Source organism: Pezoporus flaviventris, unplaced genomic scaffold (assembly GCF_033815535.1).
Source record: "Pezoporus flaviventris isolate CSIRO_AGI_PZ_B2104156 unplaced genomic scaffold, CSIRO_AGI_Pfla_v1 ptg000031l, whole genome shotgun sequence".
NCBI classification, from domain to species: domain Eukaryota; kingdom Metazoa; phylum Chordata; class Aves; order Psittaciformes; family Psittacidae; genus Pezoporus; species Pezoporus flaviventris.
This window is the reverse complement of record NW_026892579.1, coordinates 57,698,747-57,712,915: the sequence shown is the minus strand read 5'-3', so window position 1 is coordinate 57,712,915 and position 14,169 is coordinate 57,698,747. Positions and strand designations below refer to the sequence as shown.

Below are 14,169 nucleotides of genomic sequence, written 5' to 3'. Positions count from 1 at the left end.
AGGCCAGGTTGGACAGAGCCTTGGGTGGCATGGTTTAATGTGAGGTGTCCCTGCCCAAGGCAGGGGGGGTTGGAACTAGATGATCTTAAGGTCCTTTCCAACCCTAACTATTCTATGATTCTGTGATCTCTCAAGGCATGTGCTGATCTGGGCTGAAAAATTCCTCATTATCCTTCAGGACAGCAGTATCAATCCTGAGTCCTCATACAGTGAGTTGTCACATTTAATGTTCAAGGAAAGAACATGTTCTTTAAGCACAATCAATGAGGGCTGTCTGGTACCGCAGTGGACAATTTGCAATGTACACCAAAACTCTTCTAGTATATTCATCTCAATTTTTTCCTGTCTCTGCCTGTGAGACTTCCTCTCAAGGCAAACAGGAGATACCTACTGTGATAAACATCTAGCATAAACACATGGATTTGTTTTACTAACAGAAGAGCAGATGAGGGAGCATATAATACAGAAATGAAAATGTAGCTGCAGAAAGAAGCAGTGAAGTAGCTGCATGTGCATCATGGGCAAGGTAAGTAAAGAACTAAGTGAAAAAAAAGGGTGGCTTAGGCCTTAGGCTGCATTTCATAATGATCCAGACAGTTGAACACCAGGGTAGGTTTGCCCAGGCAGGCTGAATAGTCTCTGTCACTGGAGAGGTGTGGTTTGGACATGGTTGGCCTGGCTTTGGGACAGGAGGATGAAGTTCCCTTCTCAGAGCCTTACTGATTTACATGAAGAATTTAAGGAACTCAACAGATGTGCCAGGTTACATCAGACAAGACCTAGTGGTTATTCATGACATTCTGCAAGCAGAAGTACTAGCCGAATAGAAACCAACTAGCTGATTTCCACCTTTCATTTCAATTACTTCTTACTGACCACGTCACACTGTGACACAAAGCCTACGGCATCTCAGCACAGGTCTTTCCTGTCAACTAAACCACTTCAACTCAGTAATGCTACAGAAGCAAAAATTGTCATAAGCTGTGCTATTCACATCAAAGAAAGAAAACACAGTACAGTGGCACCTCACAGCAGGCTTTACTTTTCTCATGGATACCTCCAGTTGTCCTTTACACATGTATCAACACAGTCTGTATTTGCCTCTTGATGCAGACACTGCAGTTTAAAAACAACACTCCACCTGCACAGTGAATTCCGTACACATCTACTTAGAGATGCACCAGCACTAAGTGTTTTAAAATACTGTTGTAATAAATCCTGCAGCTGCAAATTCATAAAGGCAGGCAAGACCTTGTAGACAGTCTGAGGGAAAAAAACTGGTCTTAACTGAATCCCATAATAAAGCATTTCATGGAGAGGACAAGCAAGCTGGATTTGATCCTTCCATCCTGCCTCCTCCACCATGAATGGGAACAACGAAGCACACATGAAAGGAATTCCTTGACTTTATAGTAAAAATCCCTGTAGACTTTCTCCAGTGTTAAGTACCACTTCATAGATTCCAGTTCCATGAAAAAAAAAACATTTCAAATGACAGAAATTTTACATTTCAAAGACAACAGTCTGGAGAGTTCAAAATGAATATTCATATTATGATGGCTACTAGTGCCACAGCTGAGTCTGAAGTACAATGGCGCAAGTACCCAATGTGTACCTACAAATAAGAAACTCCTGCCTTTAGTGACTGAAAATGTAATAAAGAATTAAGTGCTCTTTGGGACTTTGGAGAGTCACTACACTCTTTCTTCTCGCTACTTGATGAGAACTTGAGCTGAGTTTGCTTTGTCTGGAAACACAGCTAACAGATTATGGAACAAAAATAACTATGGAGCCAAATCTACATCTCAAGAGAGGTATCATAGGTTGCAGTGGCGTCGCACTAACATCCCAAAAGCATAACCCATGATGTTTGAAGGTAAAGACCCTGAACCAGAACTCTGCTTCTATGCCTGAATGTTCTATGCCTGCAGTGAGACTTGTGGGATTTCCACTCATTCTCACAATCCTTTACTCTCACGAGGAGGAAGTGTTGGCCTGGATATGAAGAAGGGATAAAGAAAACATAGATTCTGACCAGATAACACTTTACATTCAGCAAAACTTCAAAGCAGAGAGGGGAAAATTGCTTGTGTTTAGAAATCCAAATTTAGGCACCCAAATGCATATTGGAGAACACAGATATCTGACCTCAGTTTAGGGTGCTGCTGTTGCCCCATTTACGTTGCACTGAAGATTCCACATACTTGCATTTTTGAAATCAGACATTTATGTAACTCTCCAAATAGGAATTCAGAAACTAAAAATACAAGCCCTAACCCTGTGATTAGTTTCTTAACTAAACAACAGTCATCTCTGCCTTGTGGCTTTTTTTTTCCCTAAATGACCACATTACTAATGTTATCCTCCATCACTCACTCTGGGTTTGGGCTTGAGCTAGTCGCAAAGGATGTACAAAACAGCTATTACAGGGAACTGTCAGCAGCGTACAATAACAAAACAAATGCTGCCTTTGCGTGGGTCTATGATGCAGGCCACCTTGGAGGTATTTTTTTTAATACTGTGCCATCTTTGGATTCTGCAATAAAAAGACAAAGCACTGGCACAGTCAGGGCCCACATCCCAGGAAGCATTTTGCAAGTTATACAGACTACAGATAACGTATCTGGTGTGATGCCCAGGGAGCACAAACAGCCCTACCCTCTGGGGGAGCTTAGATCCACAAAACAACCTGTGGGAGAGCCTAGATCTCTGTGAAGTGTTCAGTTCTCAAAGGGCTGGACATCTTGATATAGCAAAACAACTACACCCTACTAGTACTCAGTAGAGAAGGACAGAAACGTGTAAGCAAGCATGCTGCTCCTTCCCATGAATAGCCTTCTGGGGGAACCCACCATAGAGGTGAAGCCTCTCCAACTAGTCTGGATTGAACAAGTAATATTTAGACAGCTAAAATTACTGCACAAAAGACCACCTCACCTATCTATGCAAGCAAGGATGAGACCAAGGCTGAAGCCATCAGTTCCTCTGCCATAAAAATCCTCCTACAAATACTCCCCGCAAACTGCGAGGGGTCTGCAAAGTGACTCTAGAGCCAAAGCAGAATTCTCCCTGTGCACTTCTGCACATAGAGAACACTTCAGCTATTCCAAACACACACTGGTCAAAACACTATTTGCTGAGAGTTACTGACAGTCCCCACCACCTCCCTGCTTATCTCCTGAAAGAACAATTCTCAAGTGCTGCCCAGACTTGCAGGTGTGACTGGGGCAGAGTTTATCCCCAACAAAGTCTGGAAGCATATGAAAAACATAACTTTGCTGAAAAAAGGTACTCAGCCTGTTTACAGTGTTATAACATGGTGTTCACTGTCTGTTCCAGAGCCACCTTTTGGAAGCAGGAGCCCTTTCATCATTGGCCAGGTCATGTAGAGTCCTTTAAGAGAATGTCAATGACATTCACAGAAGTAAAAATCTGGCTCAAAATCCATCTACTCACAGTAATCTCCTTGTGTGTCACAAAAATCTTGAGTACTTTTGCAACACAAACTGCAAAGCTTGTTTAATAGCCACAAAGTCTCTGCTCTTGTGAGACCTCACTTGGAGTATTGTGTGCAGTTCTGGTGTCCTCAACAGAAAAAGGACATGGAACTGCTGGAACAAGCCCAGAGAAGGGCCACGAGGATGATCAGGGGACTGGAGCACCTCCCGTATGAAGACAGGATGAGAAAGTTGGGGCTGTTCAGCCTGGAGAAGAGAAGGCTGCGTGGAGAGCTCATAGCAGCCTTCCAGTATCTGAAGGGGGCCTATAAGGATGCTGGGGAGGGACTCTTCGTTAGGGACTATAGTGACAGGACAAGAGGTAACGGGTTAAAACTTAAACAGGGGAAGTTTAGATTGGATATAAGAAGGAAATTCTTTCCTGTTAGGGTGGTGAGGCACTGGAATGGGTTGCCCAGGGAGGTTGTGAATGCTCCATCCCTGGCAGTGTTCAAGACCAGGTTGGACAAGGCCTTGGGTGATATGATTTAGCGTAGGGTGTCCCTGCCCACAGCAGGGGGGTTGGAACTGGATGATCGTAAGGTCCTTTCCAACCCTAACTATTCTATGATTCTAAAACTTGTTTAATAGCCATGCCAGCTTTGAGTTTCCCAACATGCTTGACAAAACTACAAATCAATAAAATAAAACAAGCTAGGGAGCAGCTCTAACTAAATGCCAAGTACAAGAAGAAGAAACTCAATCCACAGGAGCAAGTAATAGTCCTTTGGGGTTTAGGGATTTTTTCTGGGAGGTGGGTTTTTTTTTGCTGCTGTCTTTATGCTTAAGACTAAGATAGCCCATATATACTTCATGCATAGAATGACTGCAGCGTAAGTATTATCTGACACAAGGGCCTGAGCTAAGTCTCATCAGCAACAATAATTGTTTACCAGAAACAAATATCCTGTAGGTGTTAAATGAACACCAGGGACAAGTACAAGTGACAATAAGAAAAGATTGTCCTGGGGTACTGCAAGCCAGGAGCACAGCTGTGAAATTACTCTGGCAGACACTGTCACAGCTAATAACATCATCCTTTCAAATACACACATTAGAGCCTTCATGGCATTTGTAATTTGTTAAAACTCCCAATCTGTCACTTCATTCTGAAGACAGGAGGAAAAAGCAAGCCTGCATTCTGCTTGCCTGCACATAGCTCAGCTCATCAGCGCTTTTTACATGTTTTACAGCACTCTGGTAAAGCACTGGACAGGTATTGAAGGGCAAGCACAGAAGAGAGTGATTTCTGCTGCTTGCACACTTACGGCTACATAAGGGACAGCAGCACAGGCGTGCCAGGGAAAATAGCATTCATGAGATTCCACAGCAACACATTCAGAAATACAGCAATTGTGATTCAGGTGCAAAGATAAACCACTGGCACCATTTAAATCAACTCTGTTTCTGAAATGCCAACTGTAAGAAACTGCTAATATTTATTTTCGTTAGATATACTGCATCTGGTGTTTATGGCTTAGTGCTGTTGCCAGAGAGCCCCAGGAGCTTAGGTCTGGGAGCCAAGCCAGTGTCTACCAACTTAGTTGGACTACTGTGGATACACAAAGATCCAATATTTCTCTGATTTAAAACTTTCAGGCAGATTTTCAGGGACTTTTATTTATAGCTAACATGTGTAGAGAGAAATAAAACAGTCATTTAATATGCTGTGCAATTATGGGCCTGTTCCTTCCAGTTTCACATTACAGTAGCTTATTCTGAAACAGAGAATAGGAAACCTGGATATTTCTACCTTAACATTTCATATGTAGATAGACACAAAGAAATCGAGCAATGGAATAATTTTCCATCAAAAAAGGAAATGGCCAAATAGAGTTTCATCACAAAAGTTATACAGTTACTCTATTTATACAGATGGTCATTGTAAATGTTACAGCCACATAATAGTAAAATGTTTTTCCTTCTTTGACTCCTTATAGCACAGATTTATATCCCTCTGTTAGAGGAAGCTCTGACTTGTCAATGAAGATGCCCTGATCTCTGAAGCTTTAAGATTCTCATCTCAATGAAGATGTTCTGATCTCTGAAGCTTTAAGATTCTCTTCTGTTTGAAACTGGAGTGGGTGCTCTCCAGCCATCCCTACAGAAAATCAGAATTGTTTGTTAAATTGACCAAAAAATGTATGCCTCAGTCTAAAGAAATCAAACAGAATTAGTAAAAACAAAGAGTATATATTCCATCCTCAGGGAGTATTTTAAGCATCTGCGCAGACAAAAATATTAAACAAAAGCGTTCACAATTTTATTTCGTGGGGACGTGTAGGATGCTTGGCCATCTGCTGAAAATACAAGGCTGCCAAATATCACAGATTCACACCTTGTGTCTGGAAATTGAGTTCACATGGCAAATCCATGTATTTCTTGTGGTGTCTGCATTCCACTGGCCTTTCCTGTACCTACTGCTCAGTTTTACACTTCACTGACTGCTATGCTGGATTGCTTCAGTTTTTGAATGAGCAGAGCCCAATTTTGCAAAGTCCCACTGACTGCCACACAGCTGTTGGCAGGCTATCTGACTGTATGCTTGACAGGTTTTCATAAGAAAAATCCAAGTGTTTGGAAGATCAGGGCCCCTACTCAAAGCCACTGGCATCAGGAAAAGGCATAACATTGTGGTGTTCAGGGAAAATTCTTCCATTCTTTCATTCTGAAAAAGTAATCACACAGAAAATCCTTAAAGGCTAACTTTTCCAGGCCACCATCTTATATTATGAAAAAAAAACTCACCAGAGACTTCCATGGATATCTGACTTCATCAAAACTCTGCCATACTTTTAATTCATATAAACCTAATGAGCTGAGAGTATGGGACTAGTATTTCCCTAAAGAGTTTTAACCAGGTCAGGATCAAGGCAACAACACTAAAACAAGGTTTCATAGAATTACAGAATCATAGAATAGTTAGGGCTGGAAAGGACCTTAAGATAATCAACTTCCAACCCCTTTGCCATGGGCAGGGACACCTCACATTAAACCATGTCACCCAAGGCTCTGTCCAACCCAGCCTTTCAGGTAATCTAATTGGAAGTCTTGCACAGATTGATCACCTTGCTACTGTCTATAGCACAGAATTTTATGGTGATACCTCCTAAATTGCAGAATCACAGAATGGTTTGGATTGGAAGAGACCTTAAAGATCATCTACTTCCAAACCCCCTGCCACGGACAGGGATACCTTCCATTAGATCAGGTTACTCCAAGCCCCATCTAACCTGGCCTTAAACACTGTCAGGGATGGCGCAACCACAGCTCCTCTGGGCAACCTATGCCAGTGTCTCACCGTCTCATAGTAAAGAATTTTTTCCTAATGTCTAATCTCAATCTCCCCTCTGTCAGTTTAAAGCCATTCCCCCTTGTTCTGTCACTACATGTCCTTGTAAAAGTCCCTCTTCAGCTTTCTTTAGGCTTGCTTTAGGCACTGGAAGCTGCCGTAAGGTCTCCCCTGAGCCTTCTCTTCTCCAGGCTGAGCAAGTGGAGCTCTCTCAGCCTGACAGGAAATACATTTTTCTAGCACCTACTGGCAATTTGCAAGATAACAAATACAAACTGTACTTCTTGAAGTTCAGAAACCTATCTAAATTAAGGGTGCTTTTCATAATGGTTCCTCAAATATAACAGTGATCTTTAAACTCTTCTATTATTTATTAGGTAGTGAGCCAATTATCAGGCATCCACTCACAGACTTTTATCACTGAAACTGCATTACACCTCTAATGCCTTCATAGCTCAGAGATCCACATCTGGCTAGGACTCAACACAGTGTTGCAGCCTATGCAGTCTTAAGTTGCTTTAACCACCACTCTCCCCAGACATCACAGTTACTGTGCTAATTATAAGGGAAGCCTCACAGTTTAAAACAGACTCAGGTCAAAAAACATGAAAAATACTCTGACTTTTTACCTTTGCTAAATTATTTGCCAACAAGCACGAGTTACCTAATTCAAAGGTGAACCACTGCTGAGCTGTGGTCACTGATGTAAGGACCCACCTTGCGTGACAAAAGTTCCAGCATCTCTTTCATTTTACCTTACGTTTTGATACTTTGTAAGGAGTGTTTTTCACCAGATACTTACCTGCCTGCTTATGTCCAGGACATGCTGAATTACACACCTTTTTCTGTGGTGTTCAAAACAAACTGCAATCAGCATTTCATACAACTCAACTTTTAATCTTCTATCTTATCTGTAAAAGAGGGATAACCCTCACCTGTGCTTAAAACTATTTTCTAGGTGCCCTTACACAGCAAAGCCTGCTGCCCTCCCTGCTGCTAATGGGACATGCACAGCATCCCTTGAAATTCTCGGATATCTTTGATTCCTTCTCCTTTCCAATCTGTTGCCATTATTTAAATACAATTTCCTCTTCATTTTTTCTGAGATCTTCAGGGTTTTTCTTATGCAGATTCCTGCTGGCATACCCATGTTCAGACAAGCTCTTTGAAAGGTATCTGCTGTCAATATCACATCATTCATCAGCTGCATAACCAAATGGATTTCTCAGAATTCCTTGTTCAGCCATCTTTCTCTGTAGTCCTCCCAGTGGGACAGAATGAAATTAAGTTTAAACATGGCTTTAAATTGTTTAGTCAGAGATAACTGAGTTTGGAAAGTCATACTGGAGAACGATCACCCTCGGAACTAGCTAAGTATGATTCTGGGGTAGGGGGCAGGAGAAGGGAGGCGATATGTCATCTCGGGTACAGTAAAATCACAGATGTTATCAGTTCTCCTAGTGAAAGGCACAAGCTGCTCTTTCATTCTGGTCATACAAAATAATTTCCTGCACACTCAAGATCGGCATTGTTTCTCCTCAGAAGGAATCGGGCTCTAAGGGGGCTGAAAAGCCTGGTGAACAGATCACCTTAATTTTAAGGGAACTACATTTTATGAATAAGATAAGAACAAGCAGAATTCGGTTTTACATTATTGATTTCTCTCAATTCTGCAAGGGCCTCTTATAAGGGACAAAAGCTAACTAGACAAAAAAGGTAGTGATGGTCACACCATTGCTTTTAACTTGACACAAGCAGATTTCCTTGAGGAAAAGGTATTTTCTAATTTGGTTATAGCTGAATCTATCATAAAATTAAAGTCATTCATATTCACTGTGATAAAATAGCTCTGACAATGTTAATCCTTATTTCACACCCTCCTCTCTCTAGCCATCATCAAGCATCATCACTCCCCCAGATTTATCCTACCAGAAGCACAGAGGCCCTGCAGCTTCTTTTCTTGGTCCAAGATTTCGTAATAACCTTCTCAGAAAAACTCAAACCCTGCCCTAACAGACTAGGGAAAAAAATACACTCTGACTGATTAGAAGGGAACCAAAATGATAATAGAGCTGAGGGAAGATGCTCAGGGCTGGAATGTACCAGCACTTCTGAGGCAAAAAAAATGCTGTTCTGAGAAACACACCAGACTCACTGCTGACTGTGCCACCACCTTCGCAGGGTGACCTCCCTGCTGGGCACTGCTTTCATTGTCAGCGATCATGGCCAGTCCCAATCAGGCAAGAAAGCACCTCATTTGCACAGGGACAAGCAAAAATGTTCTCCATGCACACACAGAAAATGGGGGCTGCTCAGCCTGGAGAAGAGAAGGCTGCGTGGAGACCTCATAGCAGCCTTCTAGTGTCTGAAGGGGGCCTACAAGGATGCCAGAAAGAAATACTTCATCAAGGACTGCAGCGATAGGACAAGGGTTGATGGGTTTAAACTTAAGCAGGCTAGATTTAAGTTCGATATAAGGAAGAAGTTCTTCACTGTGAGGGTGGTGAGACACTGGCACAGGTTGCCCAAAGAAGCTGTGGCTGCCCCATCCCTGGCAGTGTTCAAGGCCAGGCTGGATGCAGCTTGGAGCTACCTGGTCTAGTGGAAGGTGTCCTTGCGCATGGCAAGGGGGCTGGAACTGGATGATCTTTAGGTCCTTCCAATCCAAACCATTCTATGATTCTATCTACGTTACAGAAGCAAGCAAGAACGCACTTCTACGCGTGTCCAAGCACACACCGAGGCGGCAGCAGTGACTGCTCTCGCACACACACCACACATAAACATGTTTTTACATCACACCAGCAATTATAAACTTCTGGGCTCGGCACCTCTCCCACCAGGCTCCACTGTAACACCGTCCCCGTGGCCGAGGCACCGCTCTCCGCCCCTCAGGAGAAGCCCCGACCCAGACCCCCTGAGAGGACCCACAGCGGCTGGCGGCAACCCGCCGGCACCTCTCCTCCCCACCGCGCCTGCGCGCCCTGTCGCCACAGCAACGGCTGGCCGCGTTGCCGCAGCATGTCGCTGCCCGAGCCCTTGAGGCGGCGGCTGGGCTCCTTCAGCCGCACCGTCTTCACCGACAGCCAGCGCACGGCCCCGAGGGACCCGGGAGACGGCGCAGGTAACGCGCGGCGGCGCCTTGCCCGCGACAAAAATGGCGGCGGGCGCGGCTGGGGCGGGGGGAGCGTCCCGGCAAGAAAGATGGCGGCGCCAAGAGGCACCTCGCGGTCGTAAGGGCGGGGCCTCGGGCTGGGGCAGGGCCTCGGGGGCAGTGAGGTACCACGGTGACGGGGTCTCGGTTGTCTCCCGTTCCGCCCCGGCAGGAAGGCGGAGGTTCCCGTTCACGGAGCCCCGCCCCTGCGCTCCAGATCCAGGGTCCCGGGAGGGGCCTCAGAGTAACCCCGGTACCCACGTGCCAGCCCAGCCGTGAAACGCCTTATCGATAGGGCCTGGTTTCGCCGCCAGTCATGTAGTGTGGCGGCGTGATGCTGCCTGCGATGAAACTGCTCTAACACGTGTGTGGTGGTGCAGGCCTGAGAGAGGCTTCCTAAAAGTGTTACACAGGGAACAGGAGTGATTTAAAACCGGGGACACTCTGCACCCACCGTCACAGCTTAGTAAGCAAGTTTGCATAGAGCATTGCAGGTAAAATCCATTACTCACACACCAGGCACTCTGCCTGTGCCCGAGTAAAAAAAACATAGTGACAGAGAACACAGAATAAAGAGCACAACGAGGTGTGCAAAGCTAGAGTTGGGTAGCGAAAACTCAGGCTCATGATATGCCAGCTTTCTCTTTGTTTTTCCAAGTCTGTCAGAATTACCTATAGCCATTCCTTCATCATACTGCCAGTGAAACTTGCAAGCCAACAATGCCCCCTTTTCATACCTTTGGACTAAGAGTAGCCATGAAAAGAAACACGGTCTGTCTATATAAAAAGGCTATATTCATTTCAACTGGTAAATCCATTCCAAGATGATAAAAATAACCAAAAAGCCATTCTCAAGACAGGAGCACTCATTTCCTTTATGTAGTTATACTGCTGAGAATTGTTAGTAATTCTTCATTTATCAAACAACACTGAAATACTGTTATTAACTACAGGATTAACTTTTAGTCATTTCCATTTCCTGTTATGAAAACTCCTAAGTGAATATCCAGCTCTCAGAAGCCAATTGCAAATGTACCATTAACTGTTGGAGATCAGGATTTCAAAAGTTAAGTTTACACATGTATACATCAGTGAGTTGCTCTAGCATCAAAGAATTGGCCATCACAATACTGTCTGACTTTTCCATTAATTTTAGCAAGCCCAGAAGATAACATTAGTTCAATTTAGGGATAGAAAGATGAATTAGGGTTGGTTTGTATTGCTAAGGAGTCATCCAAAGCACAGTTGTAGAACTTGAGCAGAAGTTACAAATACACATCCTATGTCAGTGAAACCTTTAACATACCTAAGGCATGGTCATCACAATTGAAATTGGAGCTCTTGGATTTTCTGCTTTTAAGTAATACCGCCATGAACCATTAAATTTTCATCGAGTACATACAGGGCAGACACATAGGTACTGGTAATTGGATGGTCATGTTTGTTTGAAAGGTAAAACAGCATTTTAGAATTGTATGCTGGTGCTCCTCAAAGCTCTCCTGGTGTTAAAGAGATTCATTCATTAGGGCAGCTGGGACAATTTTAGGTAGACAGTGAAACTGAAGTACCTGTAGAATTTCATTCCTTTACAGATGTACAAAAGTGCTGATGTTTAAAAATGGGATTATTATATATATATATATTGGTTGTCTTACACCTTCTATTTCAGTATAACAATTCCCTGCCCCTCACACCCTACCCTTAAGGTCTGTCCCAGTTCTGTTCCCAAATCCTCCTCCCTTCCCATGTAGTCTAGTAGATACCATGAATACTTCTGCAACTGGCATAAAGACTTCTGGAACAGAGTGTACCAGGCTGCATGTGGCTGGATTGGAAACAGGGATGCCAGACTGAGATGGAACAAAGACAGGTATGAAGGTGGTTGGACGATACGGAAAGAGAAGGCAGTGGTTCCAAAGCTGGGACTGAGACAACATGACTGTTCAGACAGATTTCAATCAAGTATCACCATTGTGACAGACAGGGACGTAGGACTTGAATACAAATCAGCAAGTCACAATGAATACTTTCTAAACTTGCTCAGATAGTACCACATGTGCCTACAGGCTTCTTTTGGGGAAAACATAAGGAAGGGAACTTGGTAATTGAAGTAAAGTGGATACATCGTCAGTTGAATAGAATACAGCAATGAAACTTCACCCATTAAAAATGAATTATTCCCTTAGAATGCCCTTTTAAATTTTTCCTTGTTTTAAGTTTAATCTTGTATGTGTGTTATGAAATCCTAAATGTAGAATTTAGTGCCTGCATGTTAGAGTTAAATATTTCCTTTTCTCTACATAGTATGAATGCATTTTGTTCTGTCCTGACTTTAAAGGATAGGTTTTAGTTTGGCACATATTTGAAATTGTTAGCTGTTAAGAACTAGAAGAATTACTGGGTTCTTGCAATATCCAAATGTCTATTTAAATAAAGATTGAAAATGGAGTAGGCAGTGTAAACCCGCTCTCTAGCAGTTAAGTCCTTACTCAAGAGGATCCTCTACAAAATAATGATCATCTAGTATTTTGTATCATTTAAACTTTGTTCTCTGAGGAACAGCAATGAAATAACCACTTAATTCTTTCTGAAATGTCAGTATATAGCACTACTTGAGCTAAGACTACCACTCAGAGTTTATGGAGTAAGCCACAAGCTATAACAGGTGATCAGCAGTCAGACACTCATCTTGAATATATGACTATGTGATAAAAATTCTCTGTCCTGTGAACTGAAAGTTTGCATTAGATTCCAGGAGATGGTGTAACTCAAGGTAGGGTAAGAAGTTTTCCTCTGGATAAAAATATTTTTCTTAATGTTTAGTTGGGAGAATGTTAATGCCCTGCTTGAAGCTAAGGTGAATTCTGTTATATTTATGGGAGTATGGAACAAACTAGGAGTGATAAAGACCTCTCTTTATCTACAGACAATGAAGTAGTTTCCAGTTTACCATTGCAGATGTCCCTCTATTTCAACGTTTATTTTTTCCCATTTTGGTGGCTCAGCATAGTTGTCATGCTCCATCTGAAGGTGAGTCCTGAAGGAAATGGTTTACACGTGTACTGTGTTTGTGCTCAGACACCTCCTAGTACTGAAGTAGAACTCACTGTAGTTGAACTCACTGTAGTTAGAGGTTATTGGGTTTATTTGGGAATTCCTTAGAACTGGAGGTTCAAGTGTATTTGAAAGTGAATACAACACTATCAGCTTAGAGTAGCAAATGGTATCTTCATTTAACCACAAACAGCATGTTAAACAGCATAGCAGAAACTTTTACTCTCTTCTTCACTCTAGTATCCAGTCTTGTCGGATTACTACAAATTCATCTTGGTCACGATCATGATCCTGACCTCATTAATAGAGGTCATTCGACTCTACCTGGGATACATGGGCAATCTGCAGGAGAAAGTATGTTACTTCATGTACACATTAATGTGTGAAGTAGAGCTTAATTTTGGAGTTTAATTTTTGGAGTTTTTTAATAGATGATATCTCCCTGTTATAGGTCCCTGAGCTGGCTGGGTTTTGGCTCCTGACTCTCCTCCTGCAGTTGCCTATGATTCTGTTCTTGCTATTTAACGAAGGTCTAAAAATTCAGCCACTTGAGCGAGCAGTGAATAGCATCTTTGCTGTCTTCCTCACATTCCAAGTCATTGCAGCCTTTGTCACCCTGAAAAGAATGGTGAACAAACTGGCAACTCACTTTCGCCTTAATGAGTTTGACCACCTGGAGGAACAGCCCATTCCTGGTTTTTATGGCCTTGGTAAAGAAGAAGGAGCAGTTTCAGTGGCTGGTGGGGACCGCAGTGCTAGGGTTCACACACTGAGGCCTTGAGGAGCTAGCGGAGGCAGGCCTCGTGCTGCTACAGAGTTGTTTCCATTTTGTTTGGTCTTTTTTTACCTTTCTACATCAAAGATATTAAAAAAAATAGATAAAAAAAAAGCCAACATTAAACCTCAGAGATTGGAGCTTCACTCTGCAAGGAAAAAAAAAAAAAAAAAAAAATCAAAGCCAGTTACATAACTGGCTTGAGTGGGCTCTTTGTGATCTGCTACTGTGTCTGGAAACAAGCTCAACAGAGTAGATTGGGTGGTTTTTACATTTTATAAAGGCACGTGGTGGTTTTTAAAAAATGGAAGCCTTTTTCCCCTCACTGTTGCTTTGTGAACGAAACACATTGTTTTGTAAGCAAAACACATTTTGTTTACAATAAATCTTTTATACT

General features: G+C 42.8%; 1 protein-coding gene and 1 long non-coding RNA gene across 2 annotated transcripts; one reads left to right on the top strand and one right to left on the bottom strand.

Moving 5' to 3' along the window:
• Window positions 1–5,716: 5,716 nt before the first annotated feature.
• On the bottom strand, window positions 5,717–9,721 carry LOC133273225 (uncharacterized). Its single transcript, XR_009744669.1, has 3 exons — window positions 9,621–9,721; window positions 7,592–7,700; window positions 5,717–6,165 (listed from the first exon to the last, which is right to left on the bottom strand). It is a non-coding gene; the product is annotated as an uncharacterized LOC133273225 (long non-coding RNA).
• A 46-nt stretch (window positions 9,722–9,767) lies between these two features.
• TMEM17 (transmembrane protein 17) lies at window positions 9,768–13,929 on the top strand. Its single transcript, XM_061461418.1, has 4 exons — window positions 9,768–9,913; window positions 12,870–12,973; window positions 13,238–13,351; window positions 13,449–13,929. Exons 1-4 carry the CDS (start codon window positions 9,811–9,813, stop codon window positions 13,776–13,778), a joined length of 651 nt encoding a protein of 216 aa, XP_061317402.1. The 5' UTR covers window positions 9,768–9,810; the 3' UTR covers window positions 13,779–13,929.
• Window positions 13,930–14,169: the final 240 nt, after the last annotated feature.